The sequence below is a fragment of the Typopeltis vanoorti genome, chromosome 14 (assembly GCF_054136105.1).
Source record: "Typopeltis vanoorti isolate ZY-2024b chromosome 14, IOZ_Tvanoo_1.0, whole genome shotgun sequence".
NCBI lineage: Eukaryota > Metazoa > Arthropoda > Arachnida > Uropygi > Thelyphonidae > Typopeltis > Typopeltis vanoorti.
In genome coordinates, this window is record NC_143562.1 from 87409630 (window position 1) to 87437308 (window position 27679).

Sequence of the window (27679 nt, forward strand, 5' to 3'; positions counted from 1 at the left end):
GTTTAACTTGTACAGCAAATACATTTTAAGAATGGCAGGGCTGGAGGAGTCTTCAGTTGGAATGAAAATTGGTAGAAGAAATATTAATAATTTAAGGTATGCAGATGATACCACCTTGCTAGCAGAATGCAAAGAAAATTTGGAGGAACTTATTATGAAAGATAAAGAAGAAAGTGCTAAATATGGCCTTAAACTTAACCTCATAAAGACAAAAGTTATGGCAACATGTGAACTTAATGATTTTGAAGTAGATGGGGGAGAAAATGGAAGTAGATAATAGTTTGCTCCCAGAATCCCAAATTGATAATGATGGGTATTGTATTCAAGAAATTGGAAGATTATTACTTGGAAAGAACGCAATCACAAATTTAAGCAAGATATTTAAAGATATCAGCCTCGCAACAAAAATCAGAATTGTGAAAGCAATGGTATTCCCTTTGGTACTGTATGGATGTGAAAGTTGGACCCCTAAGAAAGAGTGAAAGAAGGAAGATAAATGCATTTGAATTATGGGTTTCGAGACACTCACTAAGAATATCATGGACTGCAAAGCAAACCAATAAATCAGTGATAGACAGAATAAAGCCAGATTGCTCCCTCGAAGCTATGATCAGCAAGCAAAAATTGTCATACTTTGTACATATTATGTGAGCAAATGACAGTCTAGAGTAGATGATGATGCTTGCTAAAGTTGATGGAAGCAGGAGAAGAGAAAGACCAAGAATTAGATGGGTGAATGGAGTTAAAGAAGCAACTGGAATGTGCATCGAAATTCTGAAGGATATGGCCAGGGACAGATCTGAATGGAGAGTGTATGTTCGTAGAATCACCAGGAGTCAAAAACGACTCAATGGAACCTAACACACACGCTATAGATATTTATATTCATTAATCTATATCTTTGTCTGCCCAATAGAGACTAAATCATCTGGCAGATGGCCAATAGTAACAATAATGCATTTTGTTAATTCTTCAGGTGATCATGTACATAATAATAGATAATTGTATTACATTATAATATTTAACCACTAACATCTTTTCTCTGAAATTACGTTTGCTATAGTCTTGAATGCAAACCTCATGTATTTTGATCTGATGATATTTTAATGTGTTAAATGCTGAGTAATTCCTTAAAGGCTACTTATAATTTCTTTTTAAAAATAAAGAATGTTATTTCTTTATAAAGAATGATCGTACAACTAAAACTGTAAATTAATAATTGTTTAGGGTATTCCAAAACATTCTGGTTTTCTTGATTCTATGATTTCCCATCTTCAAAACTGGCGAAAATCCTCAACCACATTTCCTGTACTCTCTTGGCAACAGTTTGTTGATATGATACATACTCAGGTCAATCCCTTGGCTGGAATGGAGCATATAAAGGAAGTTGTAGAGCAGTTGCAGCTAATGGGAGAGGTATTCAGTCCTATTTAATAGTGCTTTTAAAACAGTTAATAAATAATAATAGCACTAAGAAAAATAATCTATAAATATTCTAAAATAAATATAATTCAAATGGATTTTAAAATTGTACATGTAAATAATCATATTGCTAACACAATATATACTTTATTCTTGTTTAATTTTCTTTATCTTTGCAGACCACCAGGAAATCATATTTACAATTTAACATTTAGATAATTAGAATCTTATACTCTATATTGTGTGTGTATTATAAAGTCCGTGCAGTTAGCTTAGTAGCTATGCACTTTGCAACCATATGCCTGGGAAAGGAGTGTCCTGGATTTGATCCCCCATTGTTGATGTGAGGAGCTTAGGATGTTTCTCAGACATAGCCAAGTTAGCCGATCTTGGGCATGGACAGCAGGGTTTTTTCTTCCCCAGTTTATCTGGAGTTTTTCCTCCTGCCCACAAGCAGGCAAACCAGCCCAGTGAACATACGCAGCTATAGCCATGGAATATACCGGGAGACATAGGGCTAGTCACCTTATGCTCAGGATGGGTATGACTTAGAAGTGCTTAAGAGAGCTCTGTAACAGGCCAGTAGGCCTAACACGTAGAAGGGAGAAGAAGAAGATATTATATTATATTCTCTAAGCTTAAATGACACAATTTCTTGGACCATGGATTTTTTGGACCATGATTCTTTATATGTATACAATCATCAACCAGTTTTGTCAGCTTTGGTCTGTCTGGCTTCAGGATGAGGATGGTTACATTAACATTAACTGCTACAACAGAAGAATTCAGTAACGACCTTAAAATCAGTTTAAAAAAAATTGAAAAAAAGACGCGCGACATTAAGAGCATAAAGCATGGAGAATTAATCATTGTTAATAGATCGCATTTTATAGTTTTTCGCGTAATTCAGTTCTGCTAAACATAGTGAATTTATTAAGCATTTCCAAATGTCTTTTAATATGCCTTGATTTCTACTGAGATTGTCTCTTGTATGGAGTACCACTGCAGCTTCTTTAAAGTTTCTACATTTGAAGTCTTCTTCAATGTATGGCATGGAGCTGTTGTCCCAATCAATGGAATGGTTCAAAATTGAGAAATGATGAGCTAATCCTGAGGTGTCTGTTCTGTTGTTGTTGACATCTCTGATATGTTCTTTTTTTTTTATTTCTACGCTTCGTGATGTTTAGCCTACATAATTCAGTTCACAAGAACATGGGGTGTTGTATACTCCTGCGTATTTGTAGAAAGTGATGCTGTCCTTAGGAGATCTTAATATGTGCCATGTAGTTAAAATAGGTTTAAAGGCAACCCTGATGTTGAAAGACTTCATGATTTTTGCTATTTTGGTAGAGACTATTTTGGTAGATTTCTGCTCAGGACATGGACTGGTTATTACTAACACCATGTTCCAACATAAAAATGTGCACAAATTCACATGGAGAGAAGAGGCTAGGAATAAGAAAAGTCTCATTGACTATGTTATTGTTGATAGTGATGTTTTCTCCCTGGTGCAGGACACCAGAGTGTACAGAGGATTTGAAATTGGAAGTGATCACTATTTAGTCTTGAGCAGGATAAAATTGAATTTCATATTGAAAAGAATAACATGTAAGAAAGTTTTAAAGCGAATAAAAGTTGAGCAGCTCTCAGATGTGAACTGTAGACTAAAATACACAAAGATTATTGAAAAGAAAATGAAAGAGTTTGAGAACAGGAATCAAACCTTGGAGATTCAGTGGCAAACTCTGAAGGAAACATTGATTGATTCTGCCAGAGAGGCATGTGGTGAGGTTGTGTGCAAGGATAAAAAAATCAGAACTCCCTGGTGAACACAGGAAGTTAAAGAGGCAGTGAAGGAAAAGAAGAAAGCATATCAAAAGTTCCTGGCAAATAAGTCAGCTTTTACTCTTACAGAATACAGAGACAAATGTAAGAAAGCTAAACAGTGTGTAAAACTAGCTAAACAAAAGTCATGGGAGGACTTTGGCAAGAATATAGAAAATAAATATCAAGAAGGTGGCAAAATATTCTGGAGGTTGTTGAAGAAGCTTAAGAATGGAGGAAAGAGTGCTGTAAAAGGAATTAGAGATGATAAAGGTGAAATGAAAACAGGAGAAAAAGATATCCTTGAAGTATGGAGTAATTACTTTGAAAAACTGCTAAATGAAACAAGCAGTGATGACAGCACAGTGATAAAAAACACTGACCAGGCATGCAGTCAGGAATACATATTCATACTTGAAGTAGAAAAAGCCATCAAAGGCTTGAAATGTGGAAAGGCAGCAGGAGTAGATGATATTCGACCAGAAATGCTGAAGTATGGTGGTATAAGAGTCTTACAGTGGCTGCACTGCATAGTTCAGAAAGCCTGGACAGAGGGACGAATTCCCGATGATTGGAGTAGAGCTCTCATAGTACCCATATATAAAAAGGGAAATAAAACTGAATGTGAGAATTACAGAGGTATTTCCCTACTGAGTGTTCCTGGCAAGATCTATGCAAGTATACTTGAGAAACGGTTGAGAAGAATTGTGGAAGAAAAGCTTGGTGAAGAACAAGCTGGATTCAGGCCAAATAGAGGCTGTCAGGATCAGATCTTCACTTTACGACAAATAGTCGAGAAAGCATGGGAATATAACAAAGATCTGTATTTAAGTTTTGTCGATTTGGAAAAGGCATATGACAAGGTGCCAAGAGAGAAGCTATTCAATACGCTGCAGTTATATGGTGTCAATGGGGCATTATATCAAGCAATACTTAGTCTTTATTTGAGTTGTGAGTCAGCAGTTAGAATTGAAGGAAGTACAGGAAGATGGTTTAATGTTAAATCTGGTGTGAGACAAGGATGTACATTATCCCCTCTGTTATTCATTATCTATATGGATCACATTATGAAGGAATGTGGTATTAAACCTGATATCAAAATTGGAGATGTTAATGTCAGCTCTTTGCTTTATGCGGATGATGTTATACTTCTAAATAAATCCTACAAGTCTGCAAGATTCTCTGACTAAATTGAATAGCTGTTGTAATAGATATGGTATGAAGGTCAGCAATAAAAAGACAAAGACAATAGGCAGAATCATTGAAAATGTCAAGTGTGTTGTGAATGGAGAACCTGTGGAACAAGTAAAACATTTCAGCTACTTAGGCACAATTTTTACTGAAGATGGTAAACTAAATATAGAAATAGACAACAGAATCAGCAAAGCTGGTATCGTGGGAAATCAATTGAATAAATTCATATGGAATAAGAAAGAAATTAGTCGGAACACTAAATTAGCTGTATACAAGACAGTGTTCAAACCAATTTTAACTTATGGATCTGAGAGCTGGGTCAGAAGTAAAACACTTGACCAAAGACTAGAGACCGCAGATATGAGAGTCCTGAGAAAGATTATAGGCGTGAACAGATGGCATCAATGGCAGTATCATATTAAAAACGAGGATATTAGGAAAGAACCTGACACTGTCAGCATCCAGGAATGCGTTAGCAGAGCTAATCTCAGATGGTATGGTGACTTAAATAGAATGGGAGAGGAAAGATTTGCCAAACAAGTGTTCTCTGCCAGGTTGGCAGGAAAACGACCCAGAGGAAGACCAAGATATAGGTGGATTGATACGGTACAAAGTGCCTTAGACGATAGAAATATAAGATCTGATAATGTTGGAATCTTGACAAGTAACAGACTGATTTGGAGGAAAATTGTAGATAGGAAGTTAGTAATGATGTAATTTTTTCATGTAGTACTGTCATAGCCTGTACACCCCTTGAGGGTACATGACAGGAATTTGATGATGATGATGATGATGGTAGAGACTGAGCCTGCATTAGGTATGACGATGGAACACACACCTCAGGATTAGCTCATCATTTCTCAATTTCGAACCATTCCATTGATTGGTTCGAAATTTAAAGTTTCTACATTTGAAGAAGACTTCAAATGTAGAAACTTTAAAGAAGCTGCAGTGGTACTTTGTACATTTGGAAATGCTTAATAAATTCACTATGTTTAGCAGAACTGAATTACGCAAAAAACTATAAAATGCGATCTACTAACAAAAATTCCAGTAATGCAGTGGTTCTTTTTACATTTGGAAATGCTTAATAAATTCACTATGTTTAGCAGAACTGAATTACGCAAAAAACTATAAAATGCGATCTACTAACAATGATTAATTATGCTCGTATGTCTCTTGTCTTTTTAAAAAATTTTTTAACTGATTTTAAGGTCATTATTGAATTCTTGTGTTGTGGTATTTAATGTTAATGTAACCATTATCGTCCTGAAGAAGCCAGACAGAACAAAGCTGGCAAAACTGGTTGACGATTGTATACATATATTTATAGAGAATCATGGTCTAAAAAATCCAAAGAAAATGTGTCATTTAATATAAAAAAAAAGGACCAAATATCAACAATCAAAATGAAAATTCTCTAAGCTTATTCAGTAAGAATATAAAATATCAGGAAGGTGGGAAAATGTCCTGAAGGATATTGAGGGGGGAAAAAAGCTTAGAAATGGAGGAAGGAGTACTATAAAAGGAATTAAAGATAATACAAGCAACATGAAAACTGAAGACAAGGATATCCTAGATGCCTGGAATAAGTCCTTTGAAAGACTGTTAAATGAAAAAAGCAGTAACAGAACGATAGCAAAGTTTTCAAGAAATGGCCAATAATAATAATATTAGGAATGCAAAGGAGTATATCAATTCTTGAGGTAGAAAGAGCCATCAAAAACTTAAATGTGGAAAGGCAGCTGGAGTAGATGATAGTTGACCTGAAATGTTTAAATATTATTATTACGTCAAACCTCCAAGAAGTCCAAGGACTCATCGAGGTAGGGCACCTCCTCTACAGCACTCTGTCTCCACCACTCAATCAACTAACTGCAACTACACCACCACCACTAGTATTTTCCACAGATAATCACAAACATCCATGCCCACTGCAGGATTCGAACCTGCAGCCATTTGGCTTGAGAGCAGATAGGTATACTAACCGCTTGGCCAGCCAGGATGGAGGTATAAAAGTTTTGCAGTGGCTGTGCTGCATAATTCAGAGGTCCTAGTCAGAAAGTCAAATTCCAGATGATTGAAGCAGAGCTCTCATAGTTTATAAATAAAAAGGAATAAATCTGAATGTGGGAGAGCCAGTTAAATAAATTTGTATGGAATAAGAAAGAAATTAGCCAAACCACCAGACTTGCAGTATACAAGACAGTGTTCAAACCAGTTTTGAGTTATGGATCTGAGAGTTGGGTTAGAAATAAAGCACTTCATCAAGGACCAGAGATCTGAGAGTTTTGAGAAAAAGTAGGGAAGTGAACAGATGGCATCAATGTTAGAATCATATTAAAAATTAAGATATTCAAAACGAACTTGGTATTGTTAGCATTCCAAAATGTATGAGTGGAGCTAGTCTAAGGTGGTATGGTTAGGAAAAGAGATCTTTGATGGCAGGAAAGAGACCTATTGGAAGACCAAGGTCTTGATGAATTACTTCAGTCAGAAGTGCCTTAGAAGAATGAACTGTTGGATACAACATTGTTGCAGTGCTGTACTGACAAGTAATAGACAAATTTGAAGGAAAAATTGTTGATAGGAGATTAATAATATTGTGAACATAATCATGTAGTGGACACTCCTTGAGAGTGCATATTCAGGAAATTGATTATAGTAATTAGAAGGAGACTGCTACATAACCTATAAAGAATATAGGTTATGTGGCATAATATTGTAAACATGATCATGTAGTTCTGTCATAGCAACCTAACACTCCTTGAGAGTACATATCAGGAAATTGATGATGATAATTAGAAGGAGACTGCACATAACCTATACACAGCATTAAGCATCACTTCTAATGCTTAATTCCCCATCCACACCTTCTTGTGATATATTCCTGTTAGTATTGTGATTGTTTGGAATTACAGCCAAAGAACCTAATGCTATGATGATAAAAGTATATATATATATTTTAATTGCATGTTTTGTTCAGCTATGTTCCAATTTGTCAGCCCATTCTCAGAGCCATAGATATTCTAAAAACTTAAGAATAGCCATAGATGTCACACCTCCAAGGACTACAGAAGGCACTCTGCACCACACAAACTCCATCATCTACACTAGTTAATCCTCCATATGCTTTATGCCACTATTCATCATCTACATGCTATGCCATTTACTGCCCACTAATGGTATTTTTGTCTAATAGTATTTGTTATTTGTGAGCCTTCGTATCTCAGTCGGTATAGACAAAGCCCTTTGGTCAGAAAGACCTGGGTTCAATTCCTGTCCAAGACTTGAGGAACCTTTATATGGTCTCTTTCAACTAAAGGTGAGTTAGCCAGTCTCATATGGAGGTAGGGTTTTTTCATTCCCCCAGAACAAGCAAACTAGCCCTGTACACACAGGCCAGTTGATAGAAAGAAGAAGAGGAGTATTTGTTATTTGTTTATCTCAGGCTAATTTACTTGTATGCTGGATGAAAAACTTGTTTTGTTGTTTATTTATTTTTTCTTTTTGGGAGAGGGGGGGAAGAACCTGCTATCTCTGTATGGGATTGGCTTTCTTACCCTCAATTGAAGGTGAGATAGCCAAGATAGGATTGCGTTGCTAATTAGGCTAAACTTCAGAGGTCAAATATGTAGGTTTTTAGACCACCTCACAAGATGAATGCTTAACTTCAGTGGTCTGTTCAATTTTTCAGCAATAAAATCCTCTGGCTACATCTGAATATTACTATGCATTTTATTGGCCCTGTATATATTTCCAACTAACAAGCATTTAATCACAGGAGTAAACCAACAGAGGCAAATAATTCAAGGTGCAGTGACCACACCATTCAGACCAGAGGCCAAACCTTAGCACTGTTGCTGGTAGATGAGTTTCATTGTCTGGTGTAATGCTACAACTTTTCTTATCAGAGTCTTAATATGGATAAAACCATGTTTTATCTCCTATCAATTTCTCAATTTTTTTCTTCAAATTAGTCTATTACTTGTCAGCACAGCACTGCAACATTGTCATATCCAACAATTCATTCTTCTAAGGCACTTCTGACTGAATTAAAGCAAAGTTGTGATTTTTTATTCTGTTTTTTTTTCCAGCAATACAACTAATGTTTTCAGGAGAGATCCAACGTTTCTTCAAGACTGGTTGCTAAATAGTATATTGCACAAAACCTAATAGTAATTCTTAAGAAGACCTCCAGGTCAGCTAGAAAGTAATTTTACTGCAATTGTTTTTCCAGATGTGTGTGAAGGGAGTCCAAGTTGTAGTAGGTGGAGCACATTGTCTTCCCATTGTAGAAGAGTTAATTGAAATTCTCAATATGTTTGGTAATAAAGAATGATTTAATGCATATTCTATATTCCTTTCAATTACCTTCAACAACAACCATGAAAATTCTAGCAAAGTGAAGTCCACTTTGTTCCACTTTGCAGTGTCTCATTTGCATTCTGGGAAAAAGATCAATTTTTCCAAAGTTCATTTCTAAAATGTCACACACTTTTCCTAACAGAAATTTAACTTTCAGCTGTTACAATCAACTCCATTATCTCACTTTTCTCAAGTACTAACTCTTTTGATTCATTTCAAAGGCAGCACTTGGGGATATGTTCACTGTATTTTATTTTTTCTTTTAAGTTTGCTGGATCACTCAGCATTGCATGACCATAGCCTCCCTACAGTAGAACAAACATTTATTTTCTCAAAAAAGCATCAAACACTTAGCATTCCCAGTGTTTGATCTCTTTGGCTAAATTTTTTGCCTTATTCTGTCAGATTTGTTTGTTTTCTCTATCACTCTTCTAAATCCCCCCAACTATTCTGAACATTTTCCATTCTTTAAATGTTGAGTTTCTCTAGTCACATTACTGATAGTGAAACAGTCTTCATCAGACATTTTAGTGTGCATAATTATGAATGGTTTCCTTTTTTTTTTTTTTTTTTGTCAGGACTCCATTATTGTCAGATCTTACATTTCTGTACCTCTAAGACACTACTAATTTCATCATTGTACCTACGGTTATTGGACCTTCATCTTCTGAATCTTTTTCCTGTCATTAGTCATCTGTCATCAAGCACTTCCACTTACATGGAATCTTTCACAAGACATAGTGTGAGCTCACGACTAGGTAAATAGCTAATGAATGGCCCAGCAACAGGGCCAGCTCTATCGACAGTAGTGCAACACATGCATTTACATGGGGAAGCAAGCTTTTTTTGGGGGGGGAGGAGAATTGCATTTACTCTGCGTGATTTTAATTACCCATGCAGATGCATATTTTCAAAACAAAATTCCACCATTAAAGGGTTAATTGTCTCTCTCTTTTTCTGTAAAAAATATAGTTTATGATCATTTTTCATTAGCTAATGCTACTATTTAGAATTTACAATCAGACATGTTGAAGCCTAGCTTAACATCATGGCTTTTAAGACATCATTAAAATTTTTTTTAGAGGGAAGGGGCAGCAAAATTCCTAGGGTCGGCCCTGTCCAGCAAAGAAAAGAAAGAATGAAGAGATGCATGGAAGGGAATCCTTTCTTTAATGTTACACGGTGATCAGCATTCATTTCAGACAAATTATGGAAGCTACAACCATGTTAGAAATAGTTAATTTAATTTCCTGACATTTCAATCTTCATATTAAGGTAATTATCTAGAGTAAGGGTTCTTAACCGGGGTTGCACGTATCCCTTGGGGGTATGTGGTAAAATTTTTGGAGGTACACCTTGAGAGCTCAAAAGTCACTAAGTTGGCAACACTGATACTGATTAATTTCTGAGAACTGAGTGATGAAGTTCGGCACTGTAGTTCATGTCTATACACATTTGTCAATCCTTCCTCTCCTCCCCTACCTGAGAGCCGAACCTACCTGAACACCTGATTGCCCAGTCAAAACATCCATTCAGTGAATGTGCCTTCTTACTGCTCTATGTATTTGCTGTGTTAAAGTTATTTTTAGTTTTCAGTTTACTGTGAAGTTAAATGAATATGTTTCTAAAGTGTTTATCAATATATGTAATTTATGAATACAAAATTTAATATGTGTGTGTGTGTGTGTGTTATTTTATTCCCATGTTAAACTATAACTAAAGTTTTATCTATCTATACAAGGGGTATGACAGTTATGTACACATTTCCAGGGATACATGAAGCATAAAAGGTTGAGAACCACTGATCTAGAGTACACATACCTATACACAGAGACAAGCTATATTACATTTCAAACAGTATGCCAAAGAGACAATGATTTGATCAACTGTTATTCTACTGGCCTGACCTCTAGTGAAAAAAAAACTACATCAAAGCTATATTCTATTTATAACATCATCAGAGAACAAGTTTATATGGATAATTTTATTACAGCAAAAGTGGTATCCTAATTTAACATGAGAGTTGTTATATTACAGTTAATATCCTGAATTACTTACAGTCCTATTTATAATTAACTCTTAGACAAAAAGGGTAGAATGTGTGCCTTCCATATTCTTGGGATTTTTAGCCCATCATTATTGCTAAGATTAGGGTGGTTGATAAGAATTTCACAGGCCTCCTTAAATATTACTGGGTAAATATTGAAAGAAGCTTAAGATTTCTCCCAACTTAAATTATAATTGGAAACCTCAAACATTTTAAATAATACAAAAATAATAACTAGCAACCTAACCAAATATGAATTGGCAGCTATGAAATTATTAAAGTCAAATCAGGACATCATAATCACTAGTGCTGATAAAATGATTTACAAAAGCATTTGACAGAATACCACATGGAACTATGTTATGCAACTTAGAACAAATGTGGATGGATATGACACATCCACATTTGGATGTGTGGTCTAAACTATATAGGACAGATGTCAAGAAGCCTCAAAATCCGTAAAAAATAACACATAGAAGATGTTAATAACAACAGAACAGACAACGCAGGTCTACCCCATCATTTTGCAAGTACTAACCATACCATTGATTGGGATAGCAGCTCCATGCTTACCTAGAAGAAGATTTCTGTTGTAGAAATTTCAAGGAAGCCGTTGTAGTCCTCCGTTCTGGAGAAAATCTTAACAGAAACCAGAGAATGATAATAGCTGACATATGGAAAACCTTAATAAGATCACTCAGTCTGCCAGAATTTAATTTCACTCAAAACTACAGAACGTGCTTTCATAACAGTGACTAACACAACACACTCCATCAATGTAATGTCATGCGTTCTGTTTTAATGTTTAATTTATACGATAGTGTTACTCCATTTTCTCTGTACTAGCCACTTTGAGTTTTTTCTCTTACCATTATAAGCCCTGAAGAAGCCGGACAGCCCAGTTGGCAAAACTTGTTGGCATTAGATGTTTATAAATCATGGTCAATTAAAGATCAATATATATTTCATTTTAAATTTCCAGTGTATTGAACTAATTTAATAAGCCGAAAGGCTATTTGACCGGCGACCATTTTAATAGAAAGGGGGGATGGAAAATTCCTTTATGTTTTTAATAGCCGGGTACGAAACTCGGATCGTAATCCATAGAATTTCATGCCGAAAAAAACTATCGGCAGGCCCAAGTATAAATGATCACTTGGATAGTGATCATTTATACTTGGATTTATACAACACCAGGACAACTCCATGCAAAGGTGGCGCAAGCTCCCTCACTAACTTTAATATTCTTTCATAATGTAAAATCCAGCTCCTAAGAGATGTGTGTGTGTATATATATATATATATATATATATATATATATTGTTTTATATAGCCTTTCGGCTTATTGAATTAGTAATTAACATTAAATATAGGAGTACACCACTTCGGCAATTCGATAGTAGAAGTATGTAAGTTCTTGTTCACTTAATACCTTGATATTCCAGGTCTACCTACTCACTGATGAGACCTCAAAAAAGGTTGAAACCGGTCTGGGTAGTGACCTCTTCTCATAATGTAAAACAATATATATATATATACATCTCTTAGGAGCTGGGTTTTACATTATGAAAGAATATTAAAGTTAGTGAGGGAGCTTGCTCCACCTTTGCATGGAGTTGCCCTGGTGTTGTATTATCCAAGTGATCATTTATACTTGGGCCTGCCGGTAGTTTTTTTCGGCATGAAACTCTATGGATTATGATGGATTTCGATCCAAGTTTCGTACCCGGCTATTAAAAACATAAAGGGATTTTCCATCCCCCCTTTCTAGTATTGAACTAACTTGTTTTCCTTTTCCTCTGTTCATTCCATCTGCTCTTTTTGAACAACTTCTCTCATTCTGTCACCTGTTTAGTTGTTCAAGAAACATGTCAACAGAGTCCTTCTTTTTCTTAACTTCTTTCATGTGAGGCTTTAATATCTGAAAGAATTTTTAAAAAATTTCCTCTTTTGGATATTATCAAGAATTTTTAAGGAGAATTTTAGTGCACATCACAAATGTGAGAATGATCTTTTAAGGTTGGGCATATTTGGAAGCTTTAAGGGTGTGGATGTGATCTCTTTGTGCCAGGAAAGGCTAGAGGTAAGTCAATTCTTTTTTTGAGATCTAAGCATCAACAAGAATAAGGAATTGTGAGATAAGATTTTTCTTGCCATAAAGAACAGTAGACTATGTTTTGAGACCATTGAAATTGACATGTTTGTTTGAGCATCATAAGTTTGTCCAGTGAAAAAAAAAAGCAATGGAGTGTATTATCAAAACTATGGACAAAATTTGAGGTTAGTGAAAGCTTTGTGCTATGAGGTACTCTTACATTGTTAGAGAAACCTAAAGAACCACTCAACATTAACAACAGCGAAAAACCAGAGAGAGAGAGACAGGATTACATTCCAATCACAAAGGGATGAAAGCAGACCATAAGATGATAATTTGGTAAGAAAGCATATTACCTGACCAAGTGGCCTAGGGAGCCTCCATAGCTCTGTTGGATATAGACGAGCCTCTTTGGTTGGAAAGATCCTAGTTTGAATCCTTTTTTATACAATGAGACCTGTGGTGAATTCATCACTAAAAAAAAAAAAACATGTACTAACCATAGTGATAAGTTTTAATACGTAAATATTTCATTCCAAGTATCTTGAGGATGTCCCAAGATACTTGGAATGAAATATTTATGTATTAAAACTTATCACAGTGTGTTTTTTAGTGATAGTTTCAATCCTGTCTCTGTGAGGAACCTTCATCAGGTCTTTTCAATCAAATGATGACTTAGCCAGTCATATACAGAGGTACAGAGTTTTTTTCTCTCCTTAACTTAGGTTTTTCATCTCTCAAAAGAGGCAGACTGACCTCATGAACACATAAAATAAAATATTTTATGTGTTCATATATGACCTCATGAACATAAAATAATTACCCCTAGAAGGATGCAGCAGAGGAATGATAGCCAGCTGCATTAAATTGCCTAAAACCCTTAATTAGAGGTTTCAATCTGTCTGGGATGGATGGAAATGGTTTGAAAATGCCAGAAATGATACATAAGTTACTAGGAGAGTCATTGTGGATCTACAGTAACAATCTGTATTGACAGGCACTGATAAATTGGCAAGGAGGGCTCTGGATAGCCAAGAAATTAGCTATTAATGACCTTCTCTGTTATTTTTGAAGGAATCATAATCAGGTCACTGAGATGGTAGTTTATTGGCACTGACTTTTATCTCCCTTTTTTAGAATAGGCTGAACATAGACTTTTTTCAATTCAGTGGAGTAGATTCTAAATGAGCATGAACAGTACTATAAAGCCATTATTCTGAAACACAACTGGTGGGGGGGGGGCAATCTCATTAGGGCCAAAAGACTTTGAGGTATCCAGGGTATTCAAGATTCCTCTGATGTCTTTCTGGCAAAAGACCAAACATATTGCTCTCTCCATACAGTAACTTAATTGTGTAATACTTCTTACCAAAACTTTTGTTTATTCTGCAGTAAACATAAGACGTGTAAGATAATTCAGGCACAACAGCTGTTAAAAAAGGATCTCTAATAAAAGTTTTTAATCATTATCACATGCTCTCTTTTTTTTTTTTTGTTTTCATTTTATAGGCAAAAGTCCTGTTTGTTTTAATTTATACTCAGTTTTATTGATTCATACATATACTCTTAATAGTTTACACACTTTCTGTAATTCACATTTTATGCTTTAGTAGATGGAAGATAGCAAATTGAAATAAATTAAGTAACAGTTTAATAATTCCAGTATTTCTTATATGTCATGGATATTTTGGGGGCACAGTATGAAATGCACATGCGTGCGTAACATTCACACAAGCAACACAAACCAAACTGAAAATATTTACTATACTAAAATGTTCCTAAGAAAGATGCCTTCTTTGGTCACTGTTAAGAAGCCCTGATTGTTTAAGAGAAGGCTATGAATTAATTTCACAACCACATTTCTTGAGGTTAGATTGATTTTAAGTTCAGCTACTAAATCCAAGAAAGTCTTATGCTTGTACTTGCTGAAACAAAGCAGTGTGTGTGTTTTTCCATTTGATTCTGTAAGTGGTGTCCATAATTGTGGTGTTGGATGTACGAGGTTGGTCTGAAAAGTTCTCGACCTAACAATGAAAAAACGAATCTATAATTTCATTTTTATTTTTATTTATTTATTTTTTTAATTAATTTTTTTTTTATTATTATTTTTATTTTTCAACATGATTTGGCTCTCTCTAACTTCTATCTCTTCCAAAACTTAAACTTTTCCTCACTGGTCAGCAAAATACCCCTCTACAGCTGCAATCACATCTTGATTCAAAGAAAAATGCTGACCAGTGAGGAAAAGTTTAAGTTTTGGAAGAGATAGAAGTCAGAGAGAGCCAAATCTGGGGAATAGGGTGGATGTTCCAACAATTCATAGTGCAGATCCCTTAATTTTCCCATTGCCAAAACACTTTTGTTGGCAGCTGCATTGTCCTGATGAAAGATAATTTTCTTCTTCTGCAAACCGGGTCTTTTCTCACGAATTTTTTCGTCTTGTCTGGTTAAAAGATCAGAATAATATTCCCCGGTTATTGTTTTACCCTTTTCAAGATAATTAATAAGCAAAATGCCTTTAGCATCCCAAAACACCGATGCCATGACCTTTCCTTCTGATGGAACCGACTTTGTCTTCTTTGGTGCTGAACAACCAGCTCTGTCCACTGTTTTGACTGCTATTTGGATTCTGGTGTGTAATGATGAATCCAAGTCGCATCCATAGTAATAAATCAATGCACAAAATCAGTTTTATTCTTGTTAAAATGCTCCAAGCACTGTTCAGAGATTTTCGTGTGAGTGTTTTTGATTTGCTGTGAGCAAGCGCTGTATTCATCTTGCACAAAGCTTTTTCATATGTAATTCTTCATGCAAAATATATTCTACATGTTCTTTTGAAATACCTATAGTCTTAGCAATTTCACACACTTTGACTCGCCAGTCATCCAATACCATATCATGCACTTGATCAATGATGTCTGTGTTGTTACACTTTTTGGATGTCCTTCATGCGGATCATCTTCAAAGCTGATACAGCCATGTTTGAACTCAGCAGCCCATTTCTTAATTGTCAAAAATGAAGGCGAAGAGTGCTCATAAACTTTTATGAACTTCTAATGAATTTCTTTTGGCATTAAACCTTCTTTTACAAAGAATTTTATAACTGCATGATACTCAATTTTATCCATTTCAAGGGATACAGACAACACTTTTGCTTCCGACAGCTGTATACAACAAACTACTTGATAGAATGACTTGTAATTTCACATGGATGATTATGACAGATGTACCAACTTAGAAAAAAAAATCTCTCGCCAGTGGTGTTGCCATCTATGGCTGAGGCTGAGAACTTTTCAGACCACCCTCGTATATGTTTTTCCAGGTGGACATTGGCAGATCTTTGACCTTTTATGCAAAGAACTTTATACATATATCAGGAATTGAGTAGGAAGGGAGATGGTCTTCTGTGGAGCTGATAACTGCTGTTCTAGTCAAGGTGTTAGAGAGATTAGTTAGGAATAGAATACAAGATTGAGTTGATGGATATAGCATTCTTTATGAAGATCAGCAAGGGTAAGTTTTGTTTTTGTAACAGCAGCCAGCTTGATGTGGATTTGAAATCAGTACAATGATTATTATATTTCTTGACATTTTTATCTGTTTTTATAACTCCTACCCACAAAAGGTGGTAAAAATCTATAATGATTTTTTTTCTATTTTTATTAATGTATATATATTTTTCTATTTCTTTTTTTACATAATCCAGAAACCCGGCTCTAAAGAAAACATGGAATTTTTTCAAACCATTCAGATCCCCAATAAGCAGGACTATGGTCTCACACTGGAGGATGATTTTTCATCTCTCACCTAAAAACAATTGCAGACATCTATACTCATGGTTGAATTAACTCCTGTTAGTTGGAGAGCTGATACACGAACCACTAGGCCAAGCTGAAGTGCTCCAGATGTAGAGGAATAGCAATGGCATTGCTATTTTATTCCTCTTTTCCTAAATTTGTAATTCATCAAAGCCTTCGATATCTATGCAGCCTTGTTACAACAACAGCTGTTAGCTCACCACAAATAAATCATTCCTGTATTCTTTTTTTTTATTATTATTATTATTTTATTTTTTTTTTTTTTTGTATTCTTAGTTGATAACTTTAGTGCATTCTTTCTGATGTTCCGAGAAATCTGCACACAAAGAATTTCTAAAAATAAGGAATAAATAGATTGAGAGATATATAACAGCCTTCTTGCCTATTCTAGAGCCTAGCTGCAGATTTAACCTCTTCAGATTGTCATCATCCTTTTGTCTAAAAGACACTGAAGTGGCCATTGAAAGGCAGATGTTAAGGGTGCTGAAACAGCACTCTTAGCATCTGCCACAACTTTGCAGTATTGTCTAATTGAGTACCAATGTAGACCTTATATTGCATATAAAACATGGGTTCCACAAGTTTTTGATAGCACTTGTGATATAGTAATGATTATCAGACATACCTATTCACAAGAATAAAGAATAATAATTTTATTATTGCAAATATTTCAGCCAGAAATGAACTGATCATCAGGGTAATCATAAGGTGAACTTAGAACACAAAGAACATTAATCCTATTAACATAGCTGATCCACATGTGGTTACAAAATAAAATTATTATTATTATATGTGTATAATTATTATTATTATATATATATAATAATAATTAATTACTCGATGGTGTTAGAAGACTCATCACACATGACCCACATTAACCTTAATACACACAACACCTAACTTATCATCCCTCTTCTTGAACTCATTCACTGTCAGGGCACTCAACTAATTCTGGCAACCCATTCCACTTATTCATTCTCCAAGCAAAAAAGTCTAGTGTGCATACCCTTACTAACTGCACTCTTTCACAACTTTCAGGGGTAACATCTAGTTCTCTCTCTATTTGTTATGTATTGAAAAATTTTCTTTGTGTCAATCTCACAGAACCCTTTAATATGTCAATGTGTATAGAAACCTTTAATAACTTATGTTTCGATCATGTCTCTCTTTTTCTACATATCAATCAAAACTGCAATCTACACACCTTTAGCCTATCCTCATAAGGAGCATTCCATAGATCTGTCACCAGTTTGGTCACTCATCTCTGGATCCTCTCCGCCACCTCCTAATTAACTTTGAAATACAATAAAATACAAAAATTAGATAACTAAATTGATTGAATGACATTATACATATTTTAAAAAAAAAAGGAAGAGGGAGGAAAGAAAGCTTTCTATTGCTTACTACTTATTATTATTATTATTATTGTTGTTGTTGTTGTTGTTGTTGTTCCGGGCAACTCCAAGGAGTCGACAGACTCATCGAGAGAGGCCCTAACATCATGTCAAGAACAACTATTCGACATTGACACAGTATCTATCATACCTTGCCTTGAACTCATTCATGGTCGTAGCACCCACAACAGACTCTGGAAGCTTATTCCACTCATTCACCACTCTCCAAGTAAAAAACCTAGCTCTAACACCCTTGTCAACCACACTCTTGCCCAGCTTCCATGCATGGCCCCTAGTCCTCCCCCCACCACCACCAGTCATATTTTCAAAAATATCTTCTGGATCAATCTTATAGAAACCCTTCAGTAATTTGAATGTCTCAATCATATCACCCCTCCTTCGCCTATCGACCAATTTCTGCAACCCACAAATCTTCAACCTATTCTCATAAGGTTCATTCCACAGACCTGCTATCATCTTGGTCACTTGTCTCTGGATCCTCTCCACTTCCTCCACATCACGAAGAAACCCTGGTGCCCATAACTGGGCACAGTAGTCCAGATGGATCTTATCAAGGCTCGATACAAAGGAACAACAACTTATTTGTCTCTGCATGTTAAAGTATTTTTCAGAAGCCAAGTGATTTGATGAGCTGATTTAGTCACTTTTGCAATGTGCCCCCTAAACTTCAATTCCCTATCCACCAACACTCCCAAATCCCTGGCCTCATCAATCTCCTGGAGTACGGTTCCACCAATGCAATAAATTGCTTACACCCCAAAGTGCATAACCTTACACTTTGCCACATTAAATTGACATCCATTTTTCCTAGCCCAGTCCTCCAAACTATCCAAATCATCCTGTAAAATTTTGACATCCTGTGCACTCACAATTGCTCTACCCAACTTTGCATCATCAGCAAACAAGTGAACACTTTCTCTCAAATCCTTTCCTATATCATTGATGAACAAATTGAAAAGCAGTGGTCCAAGAACAGAGCCCTGTGGCACACCACTAGTCACAAGCCGTCTTTTAGACTCCGCTCCTGAATAAACCACTCTCTGGTATCTCTCCTTCAACCACCCTCCTATCCATCTCACCAACCCTATATCTATCCCCATCTGCTCCAGTTTACTGATTAGGGTTCCATGTGGTATCCTGTCAAAGGCCTTGGCAAGGTCCAGTAGTATCACTGTAAACCCATTACCCATATCCAGTTCAGCCGTCACTGTGTTATAAAACGTGAGCAAGTTACTGAGGCATGATCTACCCTTCACAAAACCATGCTGTCCCCATACAGTATCCCATTTTCATCTATTCATTCCTGTATTCTTTTCTTGACTAATTTCTCTAAGACCTTGACAATGATTCCTGATATGCTAATCGGTCGGTAATTTACAGCAGCAGTCTTGGAAACACCTTTATGCAGTGGAACTATTTTCCCCTCTTTCCACCCCTCAGTACTAACCCAGACCCGAGACTCAAATGAAACAAAATGGTCAAGGGTACTAACAATTCTTTAGCTGCTTCTCGTACGACACGAGCTGGTATACCATCCAATCCCACAGATGTATTGACATTGAGGTTATGCAATAGACTACTCACCTCCACTTCATTCACCACAATTCCCGTATAATCTACTAGTTTATTCGTTTCTGCAATGTCACCACCTGGATGATATATACTTGCAAAGTGCTCACTCAGTAACTCAACTGTATCAACTGATTCAGTTACCTCCCTACCATCGGCATTCTTTAAAATCATTCTGCCATGTACATATTTACTTTTACTTGCTACATATCTAAAAAACTGTTTAGGATTCTCTTTAGTCTGCATGGCCAATGTTCTTTCGTAATCCTTTTTTGCTTTTCTTACCACACTCGTTACCCTTCTGGCCTGCACTTTATACCGTTCATGTGCCTGCCGGTCACCTTTCTCTTCAAATTCCCTCCATAGTTGTTTCTTTTTTTGCAGCTCAAGCTTAATGGTGTTATTCATCCATTTAACCCCTACTTGATTTATTATTCGGACTCTAGGTATACAGTCAGCCATTGCTTCATGCAAACACTTCTTAACTGCCTCCCATGCACTATCAACTTCTAGTCCTTGCAGTTGTACATGCCATGGCACTGAACCAATCAAACTCCTAAGCTTGTCATACTTTCCAGCCTGATAATTCCCCATGTACCCTGTCTTAATTGAAAATTCCACACCTTTAGCCACCTCCCAAGTCAAGACCCTATGATCACTCTCACCAATTGGTGGCAGTGTGGTCATATTTGTTACAGCCAAATCCTCAGATGTAATTACTAGGTCAAGCACTCTCTGACCCCTAGTATTTTCTATTACATGCTGTCACAGATAGTTATCCCTTAATAACCTCATAAAATCCAATTCCTTCCTCCCGTGTGTCCTCTCCTCACTCCAATCGATGCGACCATAGTTGAAATCTCTCATAATAATTACCCTCCTTCCACTCATTTCTTCTATTTGCTTATGCATACTGTCACCACCATCTTTTCCATCACCTGGTCTATAGCAGCACCCAATTGTATATTTAGTTCTGCTAGCCACAATCTCACACCAAATGGCCTCAAATGTGCTATTTTCTCTATCCTGCAATTCAACTTCTATTCTCCTTGGCTGCAGCTCATCAGCTATCATCAACAATACTCCTCCCCCCATTTTATTCTCCCTGTCATTCCGGAACACACTATACCCATCACATTCAATCCCACTAACTATATCATCTACAGTCAGCTATGATTCACTAATACCAGTAACCTGTGGTCTGGAAGTGCCAACCATGGCCAAAAACTCTTCCTTCTTGTTCCTAATACTCCTAGCATTAGTGTACATGAATTTAAGACCCCCATTAGCCCCAACCCTACCTTGATGCCTTATATTAACTATCCCACTCTGATTTGTTGACCTTATTCGCTCGGGCATATTATATTCATTCGTACATTCAACTGCCTCCCTAAGGACTGTATATCTACTCCCCCCCCTCCCACCAATAAATCTAGTTTCCCTGAATTTGCACATCCACTACATTCAGCAACACTTTCTCAAGTCTCCTTACACCGTAACCATTCAAATGCAAGCCATCCATCTTATATAGATCCTTTCGCCCATCGAACTCACTCCACACGTCCACAAATTCCACACCACTTGTCATACATAACCCACGCATAAAGTCATTCGCAATTATGGCCCTCCTTTTAAACATTTCACTGTCATACCGTGGCAAAAGACTAATCATTCTAACTCTCTCACTCTTTTCTTTTGCTACCTCCAACAATTCATTCAGGCCTTCTATCATTTCCATTTTATCTCCTTTCAAGTCATTCATACCTGCCACAACACTCATTTCTTTCACCCTTTCCTTTTGCTCTCTAATACACTCAGTTATTACATCCTTTATGGTCGCACCAGGTTGGTACGATTTTGTCAAATCCTGTACTAACACACCTCGTACTAACGAATCTCCATACAGCACTCTATCCTTCATTTTGTTCATGTTCACACTCATACGCCTATATTTCCTGTCATACTTTTTATTATTGGCTGGTTCATTCAGTCGACTTTTGCTCATACGCTCTAGCTGCTGTTTTGCCCTTTGTATCGCACCATTCAACAACGCGATCTCACTCATTGCATTTATCTCATCTTTTTTATTCTCTGTAAAACCATTAATACTATCATTCACACTTTCTACATTCACACTCTCACACTTCTCTGGTACAACCTCGCCGTTTCTTGTCATATCCCTATTTTCTTCATTCTGAAGTTTGACAAAAATATCACACTCACGATCTGAAATACTCTTCAATTTCTCATTCTCCCTACATTTTCTACACACATTCACTCCTTTATTATCATCTAACCACACTCCGACCGCACTCCGCAAAGCGTACATTTCACAGATAGTACACTGAATCATCTCCTTTATATCTTGAAAGAAGATGGCGTACCATCATTACTGGCCGCCATTTTCCTTCGTACTGGAGCCATACTTGTAACATATTTTATCAAATGATAAACTATAAAACAAACAAACAGACGCACTAAGATACGCAAGGCAAACAAAACTACGCAATATTAAAATAAATTTATCAACGATAACTGAAAGTAACACTTATCTTATCAGGAGCTATCACGAACACTACACACTACGAATCCCTCTAGCAGGGATAAGATTCTCCCAAATCTTTGCAATGGATAGGCAGTCATTCTGATTTAAGTTTGGCCAGTGTAGAAGTGCTTCAGCACTCTTAAATAACCCCTCAAATCTAAACCAGCACTGATATAAAAGGTAAGTATAGGATCAAAGGATATTGTGATTATTGACCACTCCATTCTGTGCAAAAACCAGATTTTTCTGATTTATTGTTGTTGTTGTTGTTGATAAAAGTCGAGTATTCTTGTAGTAATTTTTCAAAAACAGGATGTTTCTATCAAAACGGCATAGCTGCCGTAGCGCAATTGGAAGAATAGCAGAACATTGCGCCCTTCGATTGGAAAATACCTGGGTTCGATTCTCGTCATGACAAGGGGAATCCTTATGTGGGCTTTTTCGGTTGAAGGTGAGTTAGCCAATCTGATACAGTGGTAGCAGGGTTTTTCCTCTCGGAAACAGGTTTTTCATCCAATGTACAGACAAATTGGCCTTCAGAACACACACACAATTTACAGACAAAAAATACTGGTGTTGATGATGATGGGTTGATAGATGGTGGTTGATGGTAGTAGTGTCATAGTTGGAGAATTAAGTAGTAGTGGAGAGGATGAGATATATTTAGCAAAGTAGAGTAGTGTGCCCTCCCACGATGAATCCTTGGTCTCCCTGGAAGTGTCACGTAATAATAATAAAATGACATCAACAACAATAAACCTGAAAATAGCCTTGCACAGCACCCACAAGGCCAGATTGTATTAATTTTATTTTATATAATTTTATTATATTTCAAAGTTAATTAATTTAATTTTAGTTTTAGCTTCAACTGCAATTTCATTTTATTTTGTAATCTCCTGTATGATGGCACTCTGGCACATGGCTCAATTTTTGTAAATTAGGATTAATGTTTTTGTTCTAGTTTCACTTTGTGATTATGCTGCTGTACTGAATGGGATCTACAACTTGTTTCTACATATTTCCAATAACATCAGGTTCAGTATAGCTAACATCCTACATGTCCTTCACTGCTATAAAGAAATCTCTCCAGAAGCTAGTGCTCTTCTCTCAGTAATCTTTTTTTGGGGGGGGGAGGGGGTTATACAGATAATCCCACTCTAGTTCTAATACTAGTGAGCGTAACTTGTAAAATGAACATCTTTTTGCAGACTGCCCAATATTTATAATCCTACCAACTCCAAGGAAAAAAAGCATTAAAAAGATTACACAAAAATTTCATTAATTAAAACCTCCAAACGTTTTAGTTCCTACTCCCTAGATATATGAATCACTAAAAATCCATAATCCAAGTAACCCTCGTTGGTTCAAATAGATGATTCGTCTTTCAAATAAACCAATCAGTAGAAACCCACTCACACTTGCCATATATTTTCTTAAATAAAAAATTGTACCTTTTCTTAGTATTTGGTCCAGCTTTTTAATTTAAAAAAGCTCATATGATTGATTATGATCATATGATACCCCTGCTGATATCCCATCACTCATAGATGTCTCATTCCCCGTGGCATCACATATCTGTATAATTTTGGCATTCATACTGGTTTCTTCACTTGGAAGAGAAAAATATATGAACATATGTTGAGTGACAATTACTTTGAGTTCTCCTGTCTTATCCTCTTACATAGCTACTCTTAAATCTTCTATCTGGTTAAAATTATTGATTATGTTTCTATATGACCACATGACTCAAATACACTGGCATATTCCTTCTCCATCTCAACAGTCAATATCCCAAAATCCAGTGTACAGTAGAAAAAAGAAAACCACAGTATTTTGGCATTTCTTTATCACAAAGTAAATGATTTGAGTTTAGAATTACAATGGAGACAACTAAGACCATGATATTAGTACATTATATCATTTGATTGCATTTGTTCTTTGGCCAGTTTGTCTGTTTTGAAGAAGGGAAAAAAAAATTCTACTTGAAAAATCCTTATCAATTGAAGACAAAGTTGCCAGTCTCCCATGCATTATAAATGGAATCTGAATCCATTTCTTTCTACTCAAGGGTAAATTTCATATCATCTTTGTAACTACACTATGGAGACACTTTTGTAGATTAGGGTACCATATCACATGGTACATTATGGTTTCCAAAGTACTGAGATTACATACATTTCAACTTTACATACCTATCTTTACAACAAAGAATATCCATTTTTTTTTTCTTTGTTTGTTTTGAATGAGCAGTTTACTCAGAAATGACCTGTGTCATTAATTTGTACCTAATTGTTGTAGAGTTAGATCCACAGCAATTAGGTACTTGGTCATGTTGAAGCATCAGTAGTTGAATAAAAAAATGAGCCATTTCTATTTCTCTTTACAGATGTTATAAATGATTTTATGAAATTCCAAAATGTACAAGCACTAGGTTTCCTTTTTCATGGTAAATGGCCGGTGGATTTCATGTTTTAAAAATATGTGCATTCTCCTGACTAAGACTTAAAAGAATCTTTGTTATATTGTTTTGTTTTATTTGGGGACAAAAACTGACTGGTTACAAAGACTGCAGATATAAAAATAATTTCTGCTAACACAGTTCTTGCTATTTCATGAATTATTATTTTATACTTCTAATTCATGAATTAGAAGTATAAAATAATAACATTATTTTTTACCCATTTTTTAGATACTGTATTTAAAGTCAGATAATCAAGATTTGGTGGTGCTAAACCTGAAATGGTTGTGTACAGATATTATAGGTCATTTTTTATCCCAAGAGCATTTGGAGTCAGCAAAAATGACTGGATCCTATTCTGTCGATGATATCCAGCAGCTTTTCCCTGATACAGATTCACTTGATTTATTACAGGTATTATTAGTCAAATAAGTTGTGTATACATGAACACAGAAGCAGTTATGATTTACATTATTTTCAGTGTAAAATTCTGTATTGTAAATATGTACTCAAAATTGACGACGAGTCAGACATTCTAAGGATTTAGTTTTATAATGATAAGAGTTTATTCAAAACTAATAAATGGACGTGTTGAATTCATTGCACCTAGCATTATGACAGTGATTCTCCCAATTTCAACTAAGATAATACTATGCTTATATCCAAAATAATTAAGAGTCATTAACACTCAGCTACATATCGCACACATTGTGCATCAGGCAAAAGCTTACTTAACTGCACATTATGTGGCTTCTTTCTGCATTGGACAAGTGCATTTTTATGAAATTCATCAATATTTAAAGTCATAAACTAGGCATCTTTCTTTTAAATATGCATTAGAGAAATTATTTGGTTTTTGTTTGTTTATTTGTTTTTCCCTAATTTTATTAAGTGCTGTATTATCAGTCAAAGTTTTGAAGCATATATACTAGTTATCTGAACAGCTGTGATAACATATTTGCTACAATAGATTTTTTTTTTTTATCTAAAACAGAATACTACAGTCGTTGTTACTTTTATAAACTAATCACATACTTTTTTATTTCATTTATGAAAGAAAATTCTGAATCCTGCACTATAATATTTTGTACATATTTCTGTATCAGATAGTCTTGGATATGTTAGCAGGTTTTAAAATGCAGATTTTGCATAATGTTTCATAATATCTTATTCCACCTTCTCCCCAGGATGATTTCCAAAATTTAAAAACAGATTAAAAGATTAACAAAGATTGTCTTGAAATAAATCCCAAAAATAAAAATAAAAGAAATCTTTTATTTTACCTGGGGGGGAGACAGAATGTGAAATCATCAAAAATTCTTAGAATTATTTTTCCTTATGAGTTATTTGAAATTGGGTTGTTAGCAAACTGTATGGTATTTACCGAAAAGATAAAATTTGCCTTGCTTTCCGCATATTTATAAAATACCATGAAATGGATTCGTCATCTGCCTCCATGCTGCATGTTGTTCCTTTCTTTTAGTGTTGCACGGTGATCAGCATTCATTTTAGAAATTATGGTCTTTATAACCATGTTATAAATAACTATTTTAATTTCCCGACATTTTTGACCTTCATACTAAGGTCATCATCTGGAGTATATACAAGGACAAGCTGAGTTACATTTCACACAGTATGCTAAAGAGACAATGATTTGATCAACAGTTATTCTATTGGATTGACCTCTAGTGAAAATATAATATATATTTTTAAAAAAAAATCATATGTATATGTGTGTGTGTGTATATATATATATATATATATATATATATATATATATAATAAAAAAAAACAGATGAAATTAGTTAATTATTTAGAAACTACATCAAAACTAAATTCTATTTAAGATAACATAAGAGAAAATTCTTTCATATAGATAGTTTTCTTACAGTAACATGTTAAATTAGGACATCATTGTTACTGTAAGAAAACTATCTATATGAAAGAATGTTTCTCTTATGTTATCTTAAATAGAATTGAGCTTTGATGTAGTTTCTAAATAATTAACTAATTTTATCTGTTTTTTTTTTTAATATTATATATTTTATATTTATATTTAGCATACTGTGTGAAATGTAACTCAGCTTGTCCTTGTATATTTGTATATACTCCAGATGATGACCTTAATATGAAGGTCGAAACATCAGGAAATTAAAATAGTTATTTATAACATGGTTGTAAAGTCCATAATTTCTAAAATGAATTCTGCATGTTGTAGACAATCTCCTTTTTAAGGACCTTCAAGAAATCTTCTGAAGTCATGCTCTCAAGGTACCTTGAACAAGAACTGCAGCCTTGTTCCATTGATACTTAGATGTCTTTTGCATACCTATATAATACATCAGACCTCCATTCTGCTAAAAGTTGTTTGTGACAATGAACTGCTTGTGCCTGTTGATTGCCTGGATAATGTATGCTATTATGTTTTTTCAAGACAGAACTGTTGTTAGGTTGGTTAACTTCCTGAAGGGGAGTAGTGAATGAATTGAATAGGTTGCCAGAGTCTGTTGTGGGTGCCATGACTGCAAATGAGTTCAAAGCAAAGTATGATAGATACTCTGCAAATGTTGGATAGTTCTTGACATGTTTAGGGCCTCCCTCAGTGAGTCTAATAACCCCTTGGAATAGCCCATAATAATAATAACTATTAGACTTCAGTTGTTTAACAAAACAGTTGAAGTTTATTTGTTTCTATTAAATATATGAGCAAAGTACTATATTCTGTAGACAAGTGCCATGTGACATAAATGGCATTAATATATTGAAGAACACTATAACAGGTGAGATTCAGCTAAATAATTATGATTAGATGTGATATTCAGGCAATAATGGTCAGAAAAAGGAAAGAGTAACTATAATATTAAACATAGAGCAAGACAGTAAACTCTGATATGGCAGACAGTTCCAAGTGGGTGATGTGGACA

The 27679-nt window shown here is 35.3% G+C and overlaps 1 protein-coding gene across 1 annotated transcript in view; it reads left to right on the plus strand.

Moving 5' to 3' along the window:
* Positions 1–27679, plus strand: part of LOC150099731 (death-associated protein kinase 1-like) — a 504639-nt gene that overhangs the window by 443081 nt on the left and 33879 nt on the right. Inside the window, exons 24-25 of the mRNA XM_090403485.1 lie at positions 1228–1416; positions 24987–25169. Coding sequence (XP_090259611.1) covers positions 1228–1416; positions 24987–25169 — 372 coding nt within the window. The remainder of the gene's footprint in view (positions 1–1227; positions 1417–24986; positions 25170–27679) is intronic.